This window comes from Hipposideros armiger, unplaced genomic scaffold, assembly GCF_001890085.2.
Source record: "Hipposideros armiger isolate ML-2016 unplaced genomic scaffold, ASM189008v1 scaffold_11, whole genome shotgun sequence".
NCBI lineage: Eukaryota > Metazoa > Chordata > Mammalia > Chiroptera > Hipposideridae > Hipposideros > Hipposideros armiger.
Window position 1 is genome coordinate 503,304 of NW_017731361.1, and position 18,982 is coordinate 522,285.

The 18,982-nt window shown below is 47.9% G+C and overlaps 1 protein-coding gene across 2 annotated transcripts in view; it reads right to left on the bottom strand.

Annotated features, from left to right (window-relative positions):
* The window catches only part of SPOCK1 (SPARC (osteonectin), cwcv and kazal like domains proteoglycan 1), a 511,698-nt gene extending 493,002 nt beyond the window's left edge, over nt 1-18,696 (bottom strand). The window contains exons 1-2 of one of the 2 annotated variants that reach the window (XM_019660985.1): nt 18,518-18,600; nt 17,688-17,855 (exon numbers count right to left, since the gene is read on the bottom strand). In XM_019660985.1, the coding sequence (XP_019516530.1) occupies nt 17,688-17,855 (168 nt within the window). In that variant the 5' untranslated portion in view covers nt 18,518-18,600. Of the gene's footprint in view, nt 1-17,687; nt 17,856-18,517 lie in introns of both variants that reach the window. The other variant, XM_019660993.1, reaches the window with a different exon arrangement.
* Between the last annotated feature and the right edge of the window lie 286 nt (nt 18,697-18,982).

Below are 18,982 nucleotides of genomic sequence, written 5' to 3' on the forward strand. Positions count from 1 at the left end.
TCCTTACTGACAAAGAGGAGAGGGGAAGCAAGAGGTTAATCTGGAGTCAAACCAGCACATCAAGGAATTGTGTAGCAGGCAGGGAGGTCCCCGCCTGGCTGGCCAGAGCCCCTCTGACCACAATCCCGGAGGAAGAGGGTTAAAGAATCTGTTATATACTCAGAACCACACCCCTCCTCGAGACACAAGCCCAGACGATGCAGGCAAGAAGGAAGAGAAAACTCCAAATCTGATATGAGATAGAAGCTTTAAACTCAATGGGACATGGTTTTAAAGCTAAAAATGATGAAAAACTATGGAATCTGCCCACAATGTTATTAAAGGAAAGCAGCAATTAAAAATAAACAAAATTGACTTATGTTTATTCCCCAAATTGAACCTCCTCAATAAGCTGGTTGCCCGTGCATGTTTGGTAAACAGGAACATATGTTCGTGACTGGTCTCAGAAAGCTACAGCTGTTCACATTTGCTCGCTCTCTCTCTCTCTCTCTCTCTCTCTCTCTCTCTCTCTCTCTCTCTCACACACACACACACACACACACACACACACACACACACATTTCTGAAATAATTCTCAAAAGACAATCAATACTGCCCCAAGACAATCAGTTCTAATCAACCTACCAACCACAGTACACTAATCCTATTATGTGGTCTTCCTGCTTCTTTTAGAGATATAGTTGTTTTTCTCTGCACAAAGAGAGTACACCCTACAGGGAGAGAGAGACAAACTAGAGATCTGAAAAGAGTGTCTCCAAGAGAAGTGGATTAGGGCTCAACCACCTCAACTGAGAGGGGTGTGCCCTGAATAGCCAAAGTGTGGCCCACGGTGTGACAGGGAGGACAGTCATTGGCATGTAAAGGTTCCCCAACTTCCCACTCCACGTTACCCAACCCCTGCCCTTTAAAGAACAAGTTTGTCTTTTTCCCGCCTAGAAATCAGGAAGGTAGGAAAGCCCCTAAGAAGCCAGAAGAAAGTGGGGGGTCTCTGGCCAAGAGAAGGGAGGTCAAACTACATAGGAAATTGCTGGGAGAAAGGCAAGGAAGAGAAGAAGAGTTTTATGGGGTTGTCCTATAAAAGGCTCCTGAGCAAACGTGGGGACCAAAAGAGCAGGAGAACAGAGCTTTTGAGAACTGGAGTTGTGGGTTATGAATTGGGTCTTCTCTGACATGCTTTGAAAGAAAGAAAAGCTGGACTTCCTTTGGCTTGTTTAAAGTCTCATTGACAGACGGTGCATCTGTGCCTGGGACCTTAAACAAAGCCTTGGCTGTGTGGGGCCCAGGAATTTATTTGGGTGACAGGTTCTCCTGCAGAAACTTCTCTGCTCACAACAGCCTTCCCCAAAAAGCACGACTCAGTCCAGAGCAGGCATCCCCCCTGCAAACCTCCCTGATCTCTCCAAGGGGATCGCATGATCCTCCCTGGGGTTCCCAAAACGTCCTATGCTCCCCTGCGTTTACTCACATCACCATGTTACAACTGTCTATTTACCTGTTTATCCAAGGAGAGTGTCAGCTCCTTAGGACCAAGGTTTAACCTTGAACTTCCACATCTCTGGCCCTGGCACCACGCCTAGCACACAGGTATTCAATAATTAAGATGACCTAGTCTTTCTGAAACTCAAAATTTCCTTGACCAAAATAACAGAAGGAGTGTGATTCTTCCCTGCTCCCCTTGTCCGTGTGACATACACTGAGTTTCTCACCTAAGCAGCAACATCTGCTACCTCTACAGAGGCTCAGCTCCTCCGGTCAGGTTCGGGTGCTATGAAAACATCTCACATAAATACCAACTCTGTGTAGGGGGGAGGAGAGAAGAGTGTGTGAGATTTTAAAACTATGACTGAAGAAAAGATCTAGAAAGTCACTGCAGAAAGTTCCTTTGGGTGTTGGACAACTGGTAACAGCCCCAGGTCTACAGAAACGCCACAAAGGAAGGACAAAGGAAGGGTCCTCAGAGTCGTGGAAAGGGGAGCAGAGGTGTGGAGATGCGTATGGGGCTTCTCTTTCCTCCGCACCCCTAAAGTACGCCCAAGAACTCAGTGGGCCTTCTGAAGTAACTCGAGGCTAGGGAAGAGAAAGACACGCCTTTAGCTTAGCATCGCACAGGAGCTCTGTTTGTGGAAAGCCATCTTCGGAGTGGGAAGGATCTTTCGGACCAGGCCAAAAAGACCTTGTCTCCACGCTCCTGCCCACACCTAAGACATCCAACCTTCCCCAGGAGAGAGACCAGACAGGACAGAGGCAGGAACCCATGCTGGCTAGGGAAAGACTTGGTGGGAGGCTTGAAGAGAGTGCAGAATAGAATAAAGGAGAAAAAGAAGGGTGGTCTTTAAGGGGGAAAGGGACATGGTGAAGATGCCCAAGGGCGGTTCCATGGGGCAAGGTGCATGGTACATCCCATAAAGCCAAACTAAGGCTTCACATCCATGAACAGAAACTACAGAAACATCCAAATAGAAGAGAGACGTTACTCCCCCCATCTCCACTGCCATATGCACTCAGTGTGGCCTCGTAGGCTACTCAACCCAGAAGCCAAGGCTTGACCAACCATCCTCTGGGAGGCTGAGTGGACTCACTCATTTTCTTCTGGGCTGCGTCCCCTTTCCCTTCCCAAGGAAGATGCTGCAATTATACAGGAAGAGAGAAAAGACTCCCAGTACATCCCCAAATATGCACTGAACATCTGGCAGCCTCAGAGAGGCCAGAATTCACAAGCCGAGGTCCGGGAATGCAGGCGCTCACCATCCAGGTGCATCTCCAACAGGCAGAACAAGAACTCAGTTCAGTGTGAGACACCCAAGCCCCAGCACAGCGCGGTGCCGCACTGGCCGTCACTGCTGCAGAATTCAGAGGAGTGGATCATTAAAATTTGCTACGCAGTATATGAGAAAGAAGTGAGTCGTGAGCGAGGATCATCTCGTTGGAAATAACGGCTCCTGCCCGAGATGTGTGGGGAAACGAGATTCAAGGGAGAGGAAGCAGCCCATCCATCTGGAGACTGTCAGTTCTTTCGGGAACAGAAATGTTTTCATGCTGCATTTTACCCCCTCCTCGGGGAAACAAAATCAAACAGCCTCTCTGCTTCACAGTGTAACCAATTTACTGGGACTCGCAGGTAAATACACAACATCTCACACAAAAACTCCCTGCGGCTGTTTGTCTTGGCAAAAATCATAAAAATTATATGGTTTTTATTATAACTGATTGGCTGCAATAATGCATCAGATTTCCTGGGGATACAGAAAATAATACATTTATTTGATTGATCCTCCCATCTCTTGGCTCTGGGAAAAGTCAAATATCTGGGAACAAGAGGCGCTTGTGCCCTAAAATGTAACCTCCATGAGGGCAGAGAATTTCGCCTGTTTTGTTTACGGCTGCGTCCCAGAGCCTAGGACAGTACCTGGCACCTTTATTTATTAAATGAATGACTGAAAGAATGGCTCATCCTATGCCCCTCCCTCTCCGTTTCATCCACCTGGAGCACACCTTGCACTAAAAGAATAATAATCATAAAAGAAGCAACCATGTCTCTCAGCCAGCACTTCTCAACATTGGCACTATTTACATTTGAGGAAGGGGAGGGGCGCTGTCCCGTGCATAGTAGGATGTTTAGCCGCATCTCCTGATCGCTACTCACTAGATGCCAGCAGCACCCCTACCCACACTCCCCAAAAATATCTCTAGCCATTGCCAATGTCGCCTGGGGGCAAAGCTTTCTCTCGCTGGGATTCGTTGCTCTAGGCCTGCAGAGCTCTAGGCCTGCAGAGAGCTCCCGAAGAGCTGCCAGACCCAGAGAGCTGCTGTGTTTTCCATCTTGTTCAAGATGCTGCCACAGCAGCCGGGGACCCTCCTCCCTGCCTCCGAGCTGAGCGCACCCCATAGGACTGTGGTGAGGGCAGTGGCAGGAAATGTGGGGCAGTGCAAGTCAGGCAGGTGTCTTGAACACAAATGAAGGCTGAGATGTGGGCCCCAGCCTTGCCTGTATTCAACAGGAGAAACCACTTCTCCACCAGGGTACGGGGTGGAGCTGGTGGTTAATGATCTCCTCTGCACCCCTCCACCACGCCGGCATTAAAGAATCTATATGCTCTCCAGTAGCAGGAGAAACGTCAGCGGCAGTTTGACTTGAAATCTGGCTTGGAGCATCTGCTCCTGCTCCTAATTATGAACGAGCCTGGGATTCATTAATATCTCCACAACGAGTTCAAAGGGTTCTTCAGAGAACAGGCTCTGCAGAGCGTTCACAAGGGCAGGCACAAGCGGGACAAAGGGCAGCGGCTCGGGCACCCTAACTCTGGCGGAGCTGCTGGTCTCTCAGGCCCGTTTCCCTGACAAAAGCAAGACGGATCAGAGAAACACTCCACCCGGGTCAGGACCCCTGCACGCAGCGTCTTCCCTGAGCAGATGCAGTAACTGCACGTTCCTTGGCAGGCTGGGTTTCAATCATGTTCTTCTTCTTTACCAAAAAGTCACTAATAGCCAAAGCTGGAAAGGGTGCAGGAGACATACATTCCACAGTTCTGGCGGGAGAGTCAATATGACATGGTAACATACATCAACAGTCTTTAAAACGCACATGCCAGTACACCATGTATTTCTATAATACTTCTGGGAATAGATCGTAAGGAAACAATTCTAACCACAGAAAGACTCCTGTGCCCAAAATATTCATCGTGCAATTATTTATAATAAGGTAAAATGGAAACAACCAATTGTCTATTGACAGACATTTTCGTTTGGTATACTGTAGTATATACATTCACTGGACTAATATACGCCATTAAAATGTCATTTACAAAGAAAAACAGCTTACTATACTAAAATGTTTATGCTCTGTCATTAAATGAAAAAAGAAAAGAGAGAGAGAGAACATCAAATCATATCAACAGCAGGATGTCAACCATGAAAATAAAAACTTTGGCATTAAAAAGTCTTCTGGAAGCAAACACATCCCAAAAAAGTATTAGCCATGACTGCATATGGAAAGGGAGTGATTTCTTTCTCTTTTTTCTGTATCTTCTAAATTCCCTTTTTAAATCATCTATTTCTTTAAATTGGGAAAAAGGACCATTTAAAGTCCCAAGAATAATGGTAAGCCCATAGCTAGGGTGTAAATGCATCCCCTCCATATTCCCTTTATCCTGGTTTGGTTTTTTCCCAGCTTTATTGAAATATCACTGACATATAACATTGTGAACATTTAAAGTATACAATGCAATGGTTTAATACACATATATATTAAGAAATGATGGCCAGGATAAGGTTAACACATCCTTCACCACACATAATTACAGTGCTGTTTTTGTTGTTAAGATTTAGTTTCTTAGCAACTTTCAAGTTTCAAATACAATATTGTCACCATTCGGTACATTTGCTCCCCAGAATTTATCCATCTTATAACTGGACATTTGTACCCTTTGATCAACACATCCTGATTCCCCCCAAACCAGTCTCACATCCGCCCAGCAAACACCAATCTATCCTCTGTTTCTGTGAATTCAGTTTATTTAGACTCCCTATATAAGTGAGATCATATATAAGTGAGATCAAATAAGAAAGACAGTATTTGTCTTTCTCTGTCTGACTTATTTCATTTAGCATAATGCCCTCAAGGTCTACCCATGTTATTACAAATGGTAGGGCTTCCTTCTTTCTTATGTCTGAATAATATTGCATTTTATTTATCCATTCATCTGTCAAAAAACATTTAGGTTGTTGCCATGTCTTGGTATTGTGAATAAAGCTGTGAGAAACATGGAGTGCAGATACCTCTTTGAGATAGTGATAATTTCCTTTGGGTAAATACCCAGAAGGAGAGTTGCTGGATCATATGGCAGTTTGATTTTTAATTTTTTGAGAAATCTCGTACTGTTTTCCACGGTGGCTGCACCAATTTACATTCCCTCCAGCAGTGCATGAGGGTACCTTTTCTCCTTGCCAGCATTTATCTCCGGTCTTTTGGATGACAGCTATTCTTACAAGTGGCAGGTGATATCTCATGGTTTCGATTTGTATTTCCCTGATGATTAGTGATATGAAGCATCTTTTCATGTACCTATCGGCCATTTGTATATCTTTTTAAGAAAAATGTCTATCCAGGTCCTTCGCCCATTTTTTTAATCAGGTTATTTGTTTTGTTTTTCTTTTTCTTTTTGTTTTCGGTTAAACTGTATGAGTTGTTTTACATAATGACCCCTTATCAGATATATGGTTTGCCAATAATTTCTCCCATTTAGTAGGCTGCCTTTTCATTCTGTTGATGGTTTCCTTTGCTGTGCAGAAACTTTTTAGTTTGATGTAGCTCCCCTTGTTTATTTTTGCTTTTGCTGCTTGTGCCCCTGGTGTCATATCTAAAACACCACTGCCAAAGCCGATGTCAAGGAGCTTTTTCCATATGTTTTCTTCTTGGAGTTTTATGGTGTCAAGTGTTACATTTAAGTCCTTAATCCATTTCAAGTTAATTTTGGTGAGTGGTGTAAGAAGGGGTCCAATTTCATCCTTTTGCATGTGAATAGCCGGTTTTCCCAACACCACTTATTGGAGAGACTGTCAATTCCACCCCCCCGCACCCCCCAATGAGTGACTCTAGTATATTTTTGTCTATAGAACTTAACAGCCAACAGTTGTATCTTAATCTCCATATTGTTTTTCTCCCCCGGCTGGAACATAGATTCCATAAGAGTAGGCAACTGCCTGATATGTAATAGATGCTCAATAGATTTTGTTGACTTGAACATACAAGTTAGACTGTGGGTTTGATTTATTTTTTTTCTCAATCAGTAAAATGAAAACGTTCCCAGTGAACTTTCATACACTAGTGGTGAGAGAGTAACTGATACAACCACGTGGGAAAACTATTTAGTCACATCTCTAAAAGCTGAACATTCACCTATCTTACGACCAATAGATTCTACATGTAGGGGTGTTCCGGAAAAAAATGCATACATAGGTTCACCAAAAGACATGCCTAAGAAAGCGCTGTTATGCAATAGCCAAAACCTGGAAACTACCCAAACGTCCTTCAACAACAGAACAGGTAAATACAGTGAGGAATATTCACACAGCGATGGGAGTGAACAAACTACAGCCACACACAACAATGTATCACAAATTTGATGTTGAGCAAAAGAAGCCAGACAAAAAACAAACCAACAAGCAAAACCCTTATGATTCCATTACAAAAGCACAAAAGCAGGCAAAAGTAATCTATAGTGCTGGGAGTCAGGGGAGCTTTTACCTGGGAGGGGACTGGTAGTGACTGCAAGAGGCATAGAACAGACTTCTCCAATGCGACTAATACTGTGTCCTGATCTGGTTGCCGGCTGTCTGGCTGTGCCCACTTGTGAAAGTGTGTCCCCCGCAGCACTTATGATGGTACCCTCTGCTCTATGATGTTCTACTCCAGTGGGACGCACGTGCTCCCAACCCAGGGCAGCTGGACACAGGAGATCTTTTCTGTGACTATCTATCCACTTGCTACAAGCTTTGACCTAGAGCCCTGATGAGGCTAAACTCACCACACCTCCTCATTCACGAACATCAAGTCCTGTCTCGATTGCACAGACCAGCACCCTTGCGTTGGCAGTGTCTGGGTCATAATAGCGGAGGCCACCCATTATGTCAGTAAGAGCTGAGGTAAGCTGACATGGCTTGACCACCAGACAGACTCAGAGATGAATGCTTACGCTGCTTTCCCACCAAGACATGGCACAGGTCACAGTGCCTCTGGTCTAGCTGACGAGGTCTGCACTGGTTCCTTTGTAAACCAGGCCTTTTCCTGTGCAGAGAAACCCCTAACAGGCCCCTGACCATCAAGTACCCGTTGTTCTCACTTTGTCTCAGACAAGAAGCCTGTAGACTCCAGAGGACAGGAATCAGGTTTGTTTTGCTCCCTGCTATCTCCAAAGGGGCCTGCACGGTGCCTGGGACACGGTAGCCTGGCCAATACATATCTGCGGCATCCATGTGTGAATACACAAACAAACAAACATAACCACTGCATCTGTGTACCAGGATCTGGATGCTAGAAAGGCAAGGACCTAGGTCCAGGATGACCGTGGACAGAAAAGATCTTTCTAAAAGACACCTACAAAGGTCTTTCTGAAGTAGAAAAAAAGTTTAAACCACCAATCCTGTCACATAAAAATCACACAATTTATCCAACCCCAGTAAAAACAGCATTCTTTCATCTTTACCATGGACAGCATTTTTATTCTCTCATTCGCTGAAGGATAACACAGGCCTCATGGAAGATGGCTCGTCACAGGCTATACAGCAGGTCCAGAGCCACAGCAAGGCGAGCTGGCTCAGATGGGAAGTGACGCCTTGGCCAAATGAAAGTGGTGAACACCAACAAACCAAGCCCACCAAAGTCACAAAGGAATCAGCATGTCCAATGAGCATAGAAAGACCTCAAAAATACCCATTTGTCCCTTAACAATGGGCTGTGGAAAGACCCCAAATAGCCACACATGTCTGTTCAATACACTTAACTATTTTTTCTCTCCCTCTTGGCAAAGGTTTTATCTATTTTGGTCACCATCAATTTGAAGAAGTTCAGCAATGTGGGATAGACAAGTTTGAGAGTTTGTTTAGTGGGCAAAAGACTGGCTTTGAAATAAGAAATACTTCTATGTCTTGTTGAGTCTCATAAATTTTCTAAACTTTGATAAGTATTTGTTTTTGGTGTCTTATGATCTTTCCAAAATTATCTCCCCTACCAAGCAAAGGGGTTTAATATACCAAAAAGAGGATTGCTGATAGTGTCGCTGTCCAGCCCATATTGCTCAGACCTTCTATGTGCTTCCAGCTGCCAGTATTGGCATCTCCATGTCCAAGGGAACGCCTCCTATGAAAGCAAGCACCCTCTCTTACCTCCCCATTCATCTATCACATGCTCTGAGCACCACTTCAGCTTCAATGCCCGCTTCTCTATAAACTGAAGCCAATGCCGGAGTCAATTTCCTCAGCTCATCTGTGGACAAGACATCCGTTCTGCTAGAGAAGTCCCAAGAGAAGGCCCAAGCTGGCTGGGTTCAGGCCCCCTTGGAGATGGGAAGAGTTGTTGAGATGGTCCCCTAGGACTCTGTCACGTAGAAGGTCCCATATCAATTCCATCACGTGCACAAGCGCCCCTAATGCCCTAGGAGCCAGGTAATGGTCCAGTGTTCTTCTCCCCTAGAAACACCTTGTGACCTGGCTGAGACCTATGCAGATACCCACACTGGAGACCAAGACCCTACTTTCTCTTGATATCAGTGGTAGCCCTGCTGGCATAGGGGGAAACAGTGCACGCATGATAATTTACTGCAAGACAAAGTGCTCATTTTGCCTACAATTTTATTATTCATTAGAGCTAATGGTGTTGGCCATTATTGGGAGGAACAATAATTCTCCAGGATTTTTCTGAAAAACACAGTTTGAGAACTACCTGCCTCAGAATCACCTGGACTTATTTAAAGTGCAGGTTCCTGGGTGCCACCTTGACCTGCTGAAGACTATGCCTGGTGCCAGGAGGCTGAAGTCCACATTTTAAACAAGCCCCACCAGTGACTTTTTCAAGATTAGAAAGGTGTGAGTCTGAAAACCATTGCTCTAGCACCTTGCTCTGGGCATCTTCCCTTTTGACCTTGGCTATGGCTGGTCACCTCAACTTGGCCTGGCCTTTCTCACAACCGAGTTAGAGTGATTTCTTCTACACAGTGGAAGAGAAAGGGCAGAAAGGACATAGAAAAGTGGAGGCTTCCGCTGTTGGAAAGTATATTTCCTTTCTCCGCGTTTTACCTGTGCAACAGGTACCTGGCACACCTGCAGAAGTTCTCTTCCCTGCCCCAGCCACAGCCCCGATGGACTCTGCATGGATGCCCGCTTACCCAACACATGCTTACACCAGGGAACGGTGACGCTGCCCTCCGCAGTGTGACGGGTCGCAGAGCACACAGGAAGAGTTTGCAGGTTATTAAAGTAGTTGAATAATATGTCCTTCCTGCCTCCCTCCCTTCCCCACTGCACCAAAGAAAAGTTCTTTTAAAGGATCAAGGGAGAGGGAGCATCACCTGAGGGACATATTTGTACAGAATCCTAGGAAAAGCAACCCAATCTAGCTAATTTGGACATTAGTGCTATCCCTCCAGGAGAATGTCCAATAATTCGCATCTCTAGTCTGTGAAGGCACCTCTCCTCCTGCCCCAAAAGAAACCATTATCCTGATATCCGTCACAGTCAAGTTGGGAGGACCCAGACCCAGGGGCTAGGAAATGCCACATACTATTCCGCACTTCGACGCAGGCCTGGAGGAACCGAATGCTTGTGTTTCTCCCCCTAAACTGTGACCCTCACGGGTAGAACTCTTGGTTTTCATCTTTACCTTCCAAGCCTGGCACCCAGTTGGTTCTCAGCACTGGTGGCAGGGGGGGGGAGATGGGAGGAGAGCAAGGAGCAGCCCGTATATACCAGTCTCATTTTTGAAAGAAACTTCACAGATCATCACTCCATCCAAGAAGTTCTATGGTGCCCTCATTTCTAAGCAGCAGTGGGAATTGTAGGAGCTCTGCCGCCCAGAATACTTGACCATGGAGGGAGAGAGAAGCTTGTGGGTCACAGACACTAGGGGTAGGAAGTAGTGTTTGAAAGGGGAAGGCGGGGCGAGGGGTCCTTACACAACAGAGATGGATGCAGAGGGCAGCACAGAGGCACAGAGGGGGGACCACAGAACAGGCCATCCCTCCAAGTATGCGCCCCATCTGTGTACCTCACTTGTCACAGGTGATTCGTTCCCCTGCCCCCAAAACGCATGTTAAATTGAAAATGCAAAGCATGCTTTTTTAAAATAAACTGGGAGACAGTTTGCTACCTAAGGGACTCCTAGGACACACACATCTGATGGAAACACATCTGGGTCTTTCCCACTTCAGGACCTTTGGACCTGCACTTACGCTCACTGCCTGGGCCACAAGCACCTCCTCGCCTCACCTGGTTTGCTCAGTCACCCGGCACGTATCCTTTCCCATGCCTTTCCCAGGGAGCCCTCCCCGGACCAGAAAAATTCACTAGCCCCTTCCCCTCCCTGTGACACATTCTCTGAGCAGCTGTACCTGCACCTTGTTGCACTCTTCTCAACTGTGCTACCTGTGACTGTTATTTGTGACTGTGTCTCTGCCATGCTAGACCGTAAACTCCAGGAAGGTACAAGCCTCGTCTGTCTTCTTCACCTACCACCTAGCAAAGGCCTGGCATGTCACTGGCATTCGGAGAATACTTTTGCCCCAACAAACCATCATGACCTGCATTAACTGTTCATTATTGTTTGGGTTTTCCTAAACCACAGCTAACCTGCTTGGGCTCTAGTGAGTTACGGGGGCTCCAAAGGCTTGTCATGATCTGGAACTGAACAGTCAGAACTGCGACAGAAGGAACAAAAGCCTGGCCAATCCTACTAGTGTTTTCCTATTGATTCTGAAGCCAACAGGATGCATTTGCTAGACCCCGTGGGAGCGTCCCCACAGACAATGAGGCAGGCCCCTCTCCACCCCAAAGCCAGCCTGGGACCACGCTGCAGCGCAAGATGAAGTTTTTACCTTTTGTGGTGGGCTGGCGGCAACTGGATCAGAGCTTAACATGAAATGTGAAACCAATTAGAGCTTAGTGGGCAGAGCGGGGCTCCCTGGGGATCTCTTCCCATAACGAGGATTTCAGGCACAGCTGGGCACAAACCTCCTCTCAGCGACATCATGATGAGAGTTGCCAGTTTCAGGAGCAGTCCAGTGATCGTGTGAAATAGGGGAGGGACTTCTGTGCCAGGAACTGGGCCTGGAAAATACCAGGGACTGGACCCTATGGAACCTCACATGGCCTTCCAGACTAGCAAGGTGTGGAGTGAAGACAGGCTCAGGGACAACGGAGCAAACTGCGCCAACGTTTCTCTAAGACGTGAGACACAATGCAACATCCACAGCTGTGTGCCAACAACTCATTCGTGCTCACAGAGCAAAAGTTAAGAGAAGCGACCCTCAGAAGGTGAATCAGAGTAACAGGTACAACGGCCACTGAAAGGCCGTGTGCATCTACTTTGTGCCATGAGCTCGGTCCTCCGCAAAACCCCACCAAGTAGGTGGGGTCACTCCAGTTTTACAGACGCAGAAACTGATGCTCTAGCCGAGACCCAGGCTTACACTTGGCAAGACTGGGGCATGAACTTGGGCTAAGAACGCATTCTGCACTGTGACATGACTCAGCCTCAAGAGCTTTGAGTGTGTTTGGTTTGAAATAAATGACATTGAGTAATTGAACGAGAAATGGCTTATTATAAAATATCCAATTACTAACATGACTTTGTCTCCCCTAGCAAGATAAAATAGTTGAGCTAAGGGAGCATTACAGGTCCAAAGATCCATTTGGGACCGCTTCCTGCTTTTGAAAATAATCTCACCAGCATATAGGAGACTGTTCATCCCCCCAGCAGCCCAGCTCCCCTGAAATAGTGTGGGGGTAGGGTTGGGGGAGGACCAGGAGAACAGGGGAACACCCCCTGGGAAGGTCACCTGAGACAAGCAGCTCTGCCACCCTTGCCAGATGAGAGCTAGGTATTCCCTGGCAAGGACAAATGGAAGGCAAGGACAGGGGACACAAACAATGGTCTTAGGCCGATCAACTTTCAGAGTGTCCCTTGATAATGGCTCCTGTGGAACAATTACTTCCATCCTTGGTCATCTCATACAGGGGATTTAAGAGATGGGTTCATTAAAAAGAGTCAGGATCACAAACTCATTTCAGTCTCCTTGAACATGTTTAATCAAAATGATTTTCTGCTACTCTCTATTACCAACCGACTTTCTGTGGTGACAGATTAATGACTGATCCACGAAGCCATGCCACCTCTCTTGTCACCAACGCCGCCATCTGCGCCAGCCACTGTTCCGTCAATAAGCCCCACTTGCCCTTGAAACTCATTATAGCTGAGCTGGTAAGATCCAGTGAGCAGATCGGATGCTCACTGACACCCCAGTTCTGCTACAGAGACCACCAAATCCCACCGAGCGTGCGCCAGAAGGAGAGAGACTGCAGACTGGGCCTGGTGGTCTCATTAGAATTACAAACTCGGGTCACCCTGGAAGAAGATAAATGCCAGCCAAGGCAACATCTCTGAGTCTTTGGGCCTACTAAAGGTAATTATCCTGGAATTAAATGTCAGGGCTAGTAGCGTGTGTGCAAAAGAAAGAAAATGTCATGTTTGGTGTAAGCAACAATATTATTTTAATCAAATCAGAGACTCTTTATTAGCAGAAGACAAGCCCTGGTGTGATCCCCTAACAATAAACTGTGTCCACCTGGCTTCCCATTCCACTTGCTCTCAACCAAAGGTTTTTCACTGATTGCCGCCAGATATAAAGCTGGAGAGACTTGCAATGTGATATCAGTGGAGGCTCACACCCAAAATCCACTCCTGCCTGGCTGCCGTACACAGTGAGGGTCTAGAGCAGCGGTTCTCAACCTTCTTAATGCCGCAACTCCTTAATACAGTTCCTCATGTTGTGGTGACCCCCAACCATAAAATTATTTTTCTTGCTACTCTATAACTGTAATTTTGCTACTGTTATGAATCGTCATGTAAATATCTTTTTGTTTTCCGATGGTCTTAGGCGACCCCTGTGAAAGGGTCGTTCGACCCCCAAAGGGGTTGCGACCCACAGGTTGAGAACCGCTGGTCTAGAGTCAGACTGCCTGGTCCCAGGCCAGCCTCCTCCACTACCCGGTGCTACAGCTCCAGGCACGAGACTTAACCTCCCAGTAAGCTGGGGATAACAATGGTATTTCTCTCCTAAATTGTTGTGAATTAAATAAGATAATATATGTAAAGTACCTTAAACAATGTCTGGCACACAAAGTGCTTCGTTAATGTTAGGTATTAACTATTTCTGTAATGTTTTAATTTTTAAATTATATCCAGCCCATATTACCTTTATAAGAAAAAAGAAAACAGGGGCAGCTGGTTAGCTCAGTTAGTTAGAGTGCAGTGCTCATAACACCAAGGTTGCCAGTTCAATCCCCACATGGGCCAGTGAGCTGCGCCCTCCACAACTAGATTGAAACAACTACTTGACTTGGAGCTGATGGATCCTGGAAAAACATACTGTTCCCCAATAAAAAAATTTTTTAAAGAAAAAAAAACTTATTTAAAAAAAGAAAACAGGATAAGGAAGAAATGTGTGATGGCGTATGTTAAAGGATTTCATCCAGTAGACAAGAGGTCCTGTTACTTATCTTGCTCACCCTGAGAGCCAAACCACTGTAGCACATGATAGATAGTCGAGTATTTGTTGGAATGAATGAATGTACAAACGAATGGAAGAATGAACAGAGGAAATTTCCCTTACAAGAATGGTTATGGAGAGCCACGTAAGATGCAGAAAAAAATCAGAAGAATGGCTGTGGCATCTTGACCCCTCAACCTTAAACCACAGAGAAGTTAAATGCGTGACAGTTTAAAGTGAGAAATTATTGTACAACTTATTATAATACAAACATCTGTCCTTCTTCATCTTCTCCTTAATACTATATTCGTGCAAAAGTCTGGGTTTCCATCTGGCCCAAACATCCCAATTGCTAGTCTTTATAAAAACAATGATGAACTCCATGATTGGAAAATAAATTACATTAATTTTAAAAAAAGAAGAAGAAGAAGAAGAAGAAGAAGAAGAAGAAGAATGCTGACCAAGCTAACAGACCACCAATAGATTTAAGGAGCAATAACATCTGAATGGTATGTTTCTCTTGCATCCATCACTCCAGGTAACAAGACATGGAGTAGCTCTGAAATGTTTACTTCTACAAAAGAGAGTGATTATTTGTGTGCCTGGATCAATATGGGACCACTTCAAAGTGATAAGCAGGCTATCAGGTCATCTCTGGCAATGTCACAGCACACTCAACAGGCAGGGGGGCATGGAACATACAGCCGGCCATCATTTCCATTTCAGCTAGCCCAGTAACAACACCAATGGGTATCATCAGCTCTCTAAAAGGAGCTCTTAGCTTTGAGTTTCACAAGCTCAAAAATCACTTCTAAATCTCTCTCCTCCAAGTGCAAAAAGTGACAAATCAGGGGAAAGGCAAGAAGGTTTCTTTCACAATGAAGTTCAAACACTGACAAGCATCATAACAATAGTCCATGGGCAGTCTTCCAAAGTCACCAGTGGCTTCAACAACACAACTGCAACAATAGCAGAGAAGCTGAGTTTTGTCACCCTCGAGCAAGGCCTGGCTCAGTAAAAGCTTTCAGGCTGGCTGAGCACCTGCCCTAGCTGGGGCCTTGTCCATTGTCCACGCATCAGCTGGCTTCTTATAGGAAGCGATGTTTTACTCTCTGGCCCCAGGGGACCACAGCTTTGTGGTTATTCCAAGTGAATGACCCAACAGAAACACTTGGACTTGGCCTAAAAGATTATCTAGTTAGAGTTTCACGACACCCTTAAAGAGGTTAATGGCATTAAATTATGTCTGAGCCACCACAGCTAGCATCAGAAGACCCCATGAAGCACATAAAATGGTGGATGATTAAAGATGTTTAGGATTTTTTAAACATTTTGAGATGTTTTCAATGGTATGATGGATTAAATGATCATGTTACAAAAAAAAAATGCTGCTTAAAATGTTAGCTTCATACCTAAAATTACTCCAGAAACAAAAAAAGTAGCACATGGAACACAGAAGCTTTTCTCTTTTTTGTTATGCTTTAGCCATTTTTACAACATTCAAGGCAGTATTTCCTAACCATCTTAAGAATTACTTAGAATGTTTGTTTAAAATATGGATTTCCAGCACTCATCTCAGAAATATGGAGCCAGAATCTCCAGGGAGGAGGCTGGGGGCTGCAGTTTAACAAGCATCCCAGGTGAGCTTCATCACCAGGCAGGCTTGGAAAACACTGATGCAAGGATTAAAAAAAAAAATCACCATTTGCAAGAAAGATGAGAAAGGAAGAAAAGTGCAATTTTTAAAAATATAAAGATGAATGGGAAATAAAAATGTCATGCTTATGGTACATTGAGACTAGAAAACCTTAAACAGGCCCAAGGAAGCACAGCAAACCTTTCCACACCCCGGAGACCACGCTTGCTCTCAATGGGGCCCAGCTGTCACAGGAACCAAGCCCCCCACAGAGGGGCCCCTTCTCTCCCACAGCTGGCCCAATTATCCCTTCTCTAACAGAGTTCAACATCTGCCCTGTTTCTCAACTCTTATCTAAAATGTAATGAGAAAAGAAATCAAAAAAGCAAAATGATCTCTCCTCTATGTGTGTCTATGAGTGGAAGCTTCTTTGGGGCATATGTTGGGCAATTGGGGCATCTTTTTCCGCCGCAGTCAGTGCAGGCTCCTCAGAGCTGGTCAGAAAGGTAACTGAAGACAGTTAACCGGGCAGGTCAGGGATGGGGGTAAGGGGGATGGCAGGGATCTCATGGTGGCGGGGAGGGCAGGGAGACTATCTGCTACAAAATTAAGACCCCATGTAGCTGTGGAGCATTAGTGAAAGAGAAGCAGCCCACAGTCATCTAGAGGGAGAGGGGAAAGGAACAGAGGGGGAAGTGAGAGAAATAAGCCCCCACTCAAGGCTATGGGCGCAGCTGCTCCTCTGAAGTGGGACCCAGAGAGATAGATCTCTTTAGAAAGTACCAGAAAACATCTGGATTCTTTGGATTCCTCGGACTCTCCCCGTGCAAGGGCTGGGGGTACCCAGAATGGGGCTGAGAGGAATCCAGGGGAGGAGGGTGACTCCCACACATCTCCCACCTCCAAGAACCCTGTACCCTGCTCTAGAGTACAGACGGGTCTCTCTCATGGACAGGAATTCCTCATGTTAAGTGTCATAAAACTTCTTTCCTCCTTCCCTTGGTGCCCGGCCCCGGCCACCTGGGGCAGCCTCTGAAACAGCTGGCAGCACACGGAGGGGCTGCCATCTGCTGGAAGGCTGCGCCGGTGCTATTGCCCCGTGTCCCCTGGGGCATACCTGGGGAGCAGCAGCCAGCCTTGGGGCAGACGCAGACAGCACATGTGCCCCTGGGTGGCCAGGAACAGCTTTCTCCCCTCCCGGGGCTCGCCAGGAGCAGTCCTCTGCCACCCAGGCTCCTCCTTGGGGTAGGGAACCAGCTCCATGAGCTGCCTGCCATCTTCCCCTTCCCCTAAAGACGCCAAGGGTCAAAACCACCACACTCCCCTCTCCCAACATTTGATCAGACCCATTGCTATGACCCCCCAAACCTCCTGGAACAACTGGCTCGCCCCCAAACCTAACCTCTGCAACAGAGATCCTCGGGCACATCCTACAGATGGTTCCAATCGCTGCTGCCCCAGGGAGGTTCTCTAGGGGGCTGGCAAAGACGACCAGACACATGAGAACTCAGAAGCTGCGGAGCCGCTCTCTCAGCCGCTGCTCGCTGTTCATGCCATGTTTAGTGCAGTCACCTCCCCCAGTCCTACAGATAACCACACCTACACCACAGGTAACCGGCAAAGAGCATCGAGCCTTTGAAATTCTCTTTAAAGTTCTTCTCAGGCAAGACGCAGCCCAGGAGCAAGGGGCCAACAAGCCGCCGTGGGGTCTGCACCAGTCCCCGCCCCACCCCTCCTCAGAGGCCCCCCTCACAGAGGCGCCCCTGCCCGCGGGGCCGGGCGGCGGCAGTACTCACGTCTCGAAAGCGGTTCCAGTACTTGTCCCGGTCGTACTGGGAGACGGTGCTCAGCCACTGGTCATTGTTGGGGCCCGCGCCTCCGGCGAGCGCATCCAGGTGTCGGCTCTCCACCTGGAGGAAGCACCACGCCGCGGCGGCCGCCGCGAGCACCGCGATCGCTGGCATCTGCGGGGTAGGGGGCACGCAGGGCAGTGAGCCGGGAGAGGAGGGCAGGGCGACGGCGAGCCCCTCGCCGGGCACCACGGTCTGAGCGCCTCCGCCACCGGCCCCAGCTATAGCGGCAGGGGATCTCACGGCGGGGATCTCACGGCGGGGACAGGGTCATGCCTCGCACACCTGGGGCCCCTGTCGCGGATCTAGAGACCTAGGGACCCCTCTCACGGAAGGGGGGTGGGGGGGAGGCTCAGTTACAAATGAGGCTGCGTCACAAATTAGGGTCTGCTATCAAACTATAGAGGACCCCTGTCACCTATTTTCTGGATGCCCCAGAGACCACTACTCTCGGGTCGGGGGCTTCAGTACCCTTCTCTAATTAAGGGGAGACCTGGATCCGCAAGCCGCGCTCCCTTAGACTATGCCCAGAGCACTGAGGGAGGGAGGGGGAGCACAGGACTCCAAGCAGCAGTCCAGGCTCAGGCAGAATGGAGCGGGGGATAGGGGGGGGCGTACCCGCAGCTGAGGGGTGGTCTCTGCTGGCCCACCCTGCCTCCTCCGCAAGAGGGGCGCGAGGAGATACCCCCAGGCTCCTGACCCTTGCCAACACCCCTGTGGTCGCGGGGAGCTACCAACTACGCCAAGTTGGGGCGCGGGGTTCCGCGGACACGTACCTTGGGGGCCGGCCCCGGTCCCCGCGTCCGAGTTGCTCGAGCTCCTGTGGCGCGGTCGCGGGGAAGGCTGAAGGGCCGCTCTCTCCCCTGCGCTCCTGCCGCCCGCCGCCGCGCGTCCGGCCGCTTTGTGGGTCCGCAGCGCTCTGGCTCCGCTCGCTCTCTGGCTAGCTCGGGCGCGGCGGCGGCGGCGGGCGGAGGAGCCCGAGCGCATGAGCTGAGGCCTCTGGCGACCCCTGGCGGCCGCACGCTGCTGTGCCGCCCGCCCGACAGCCCCGCCGCCCCGGGTTCAGCCCAGCCGGGGATGTGGTTATCCACATCTTCATGCAGGACGGAAACAAGCTTTCAGGCCCAACGTGGTGAGAGACGGCTGAGAGAGCTGAGGATACAAGGCCAAGAAGCCCACCAGCACTAAGGCATTCTCAAAAGGAAGGTTGTCCGAGACACCTAAGAGAACCACCTCAGTGG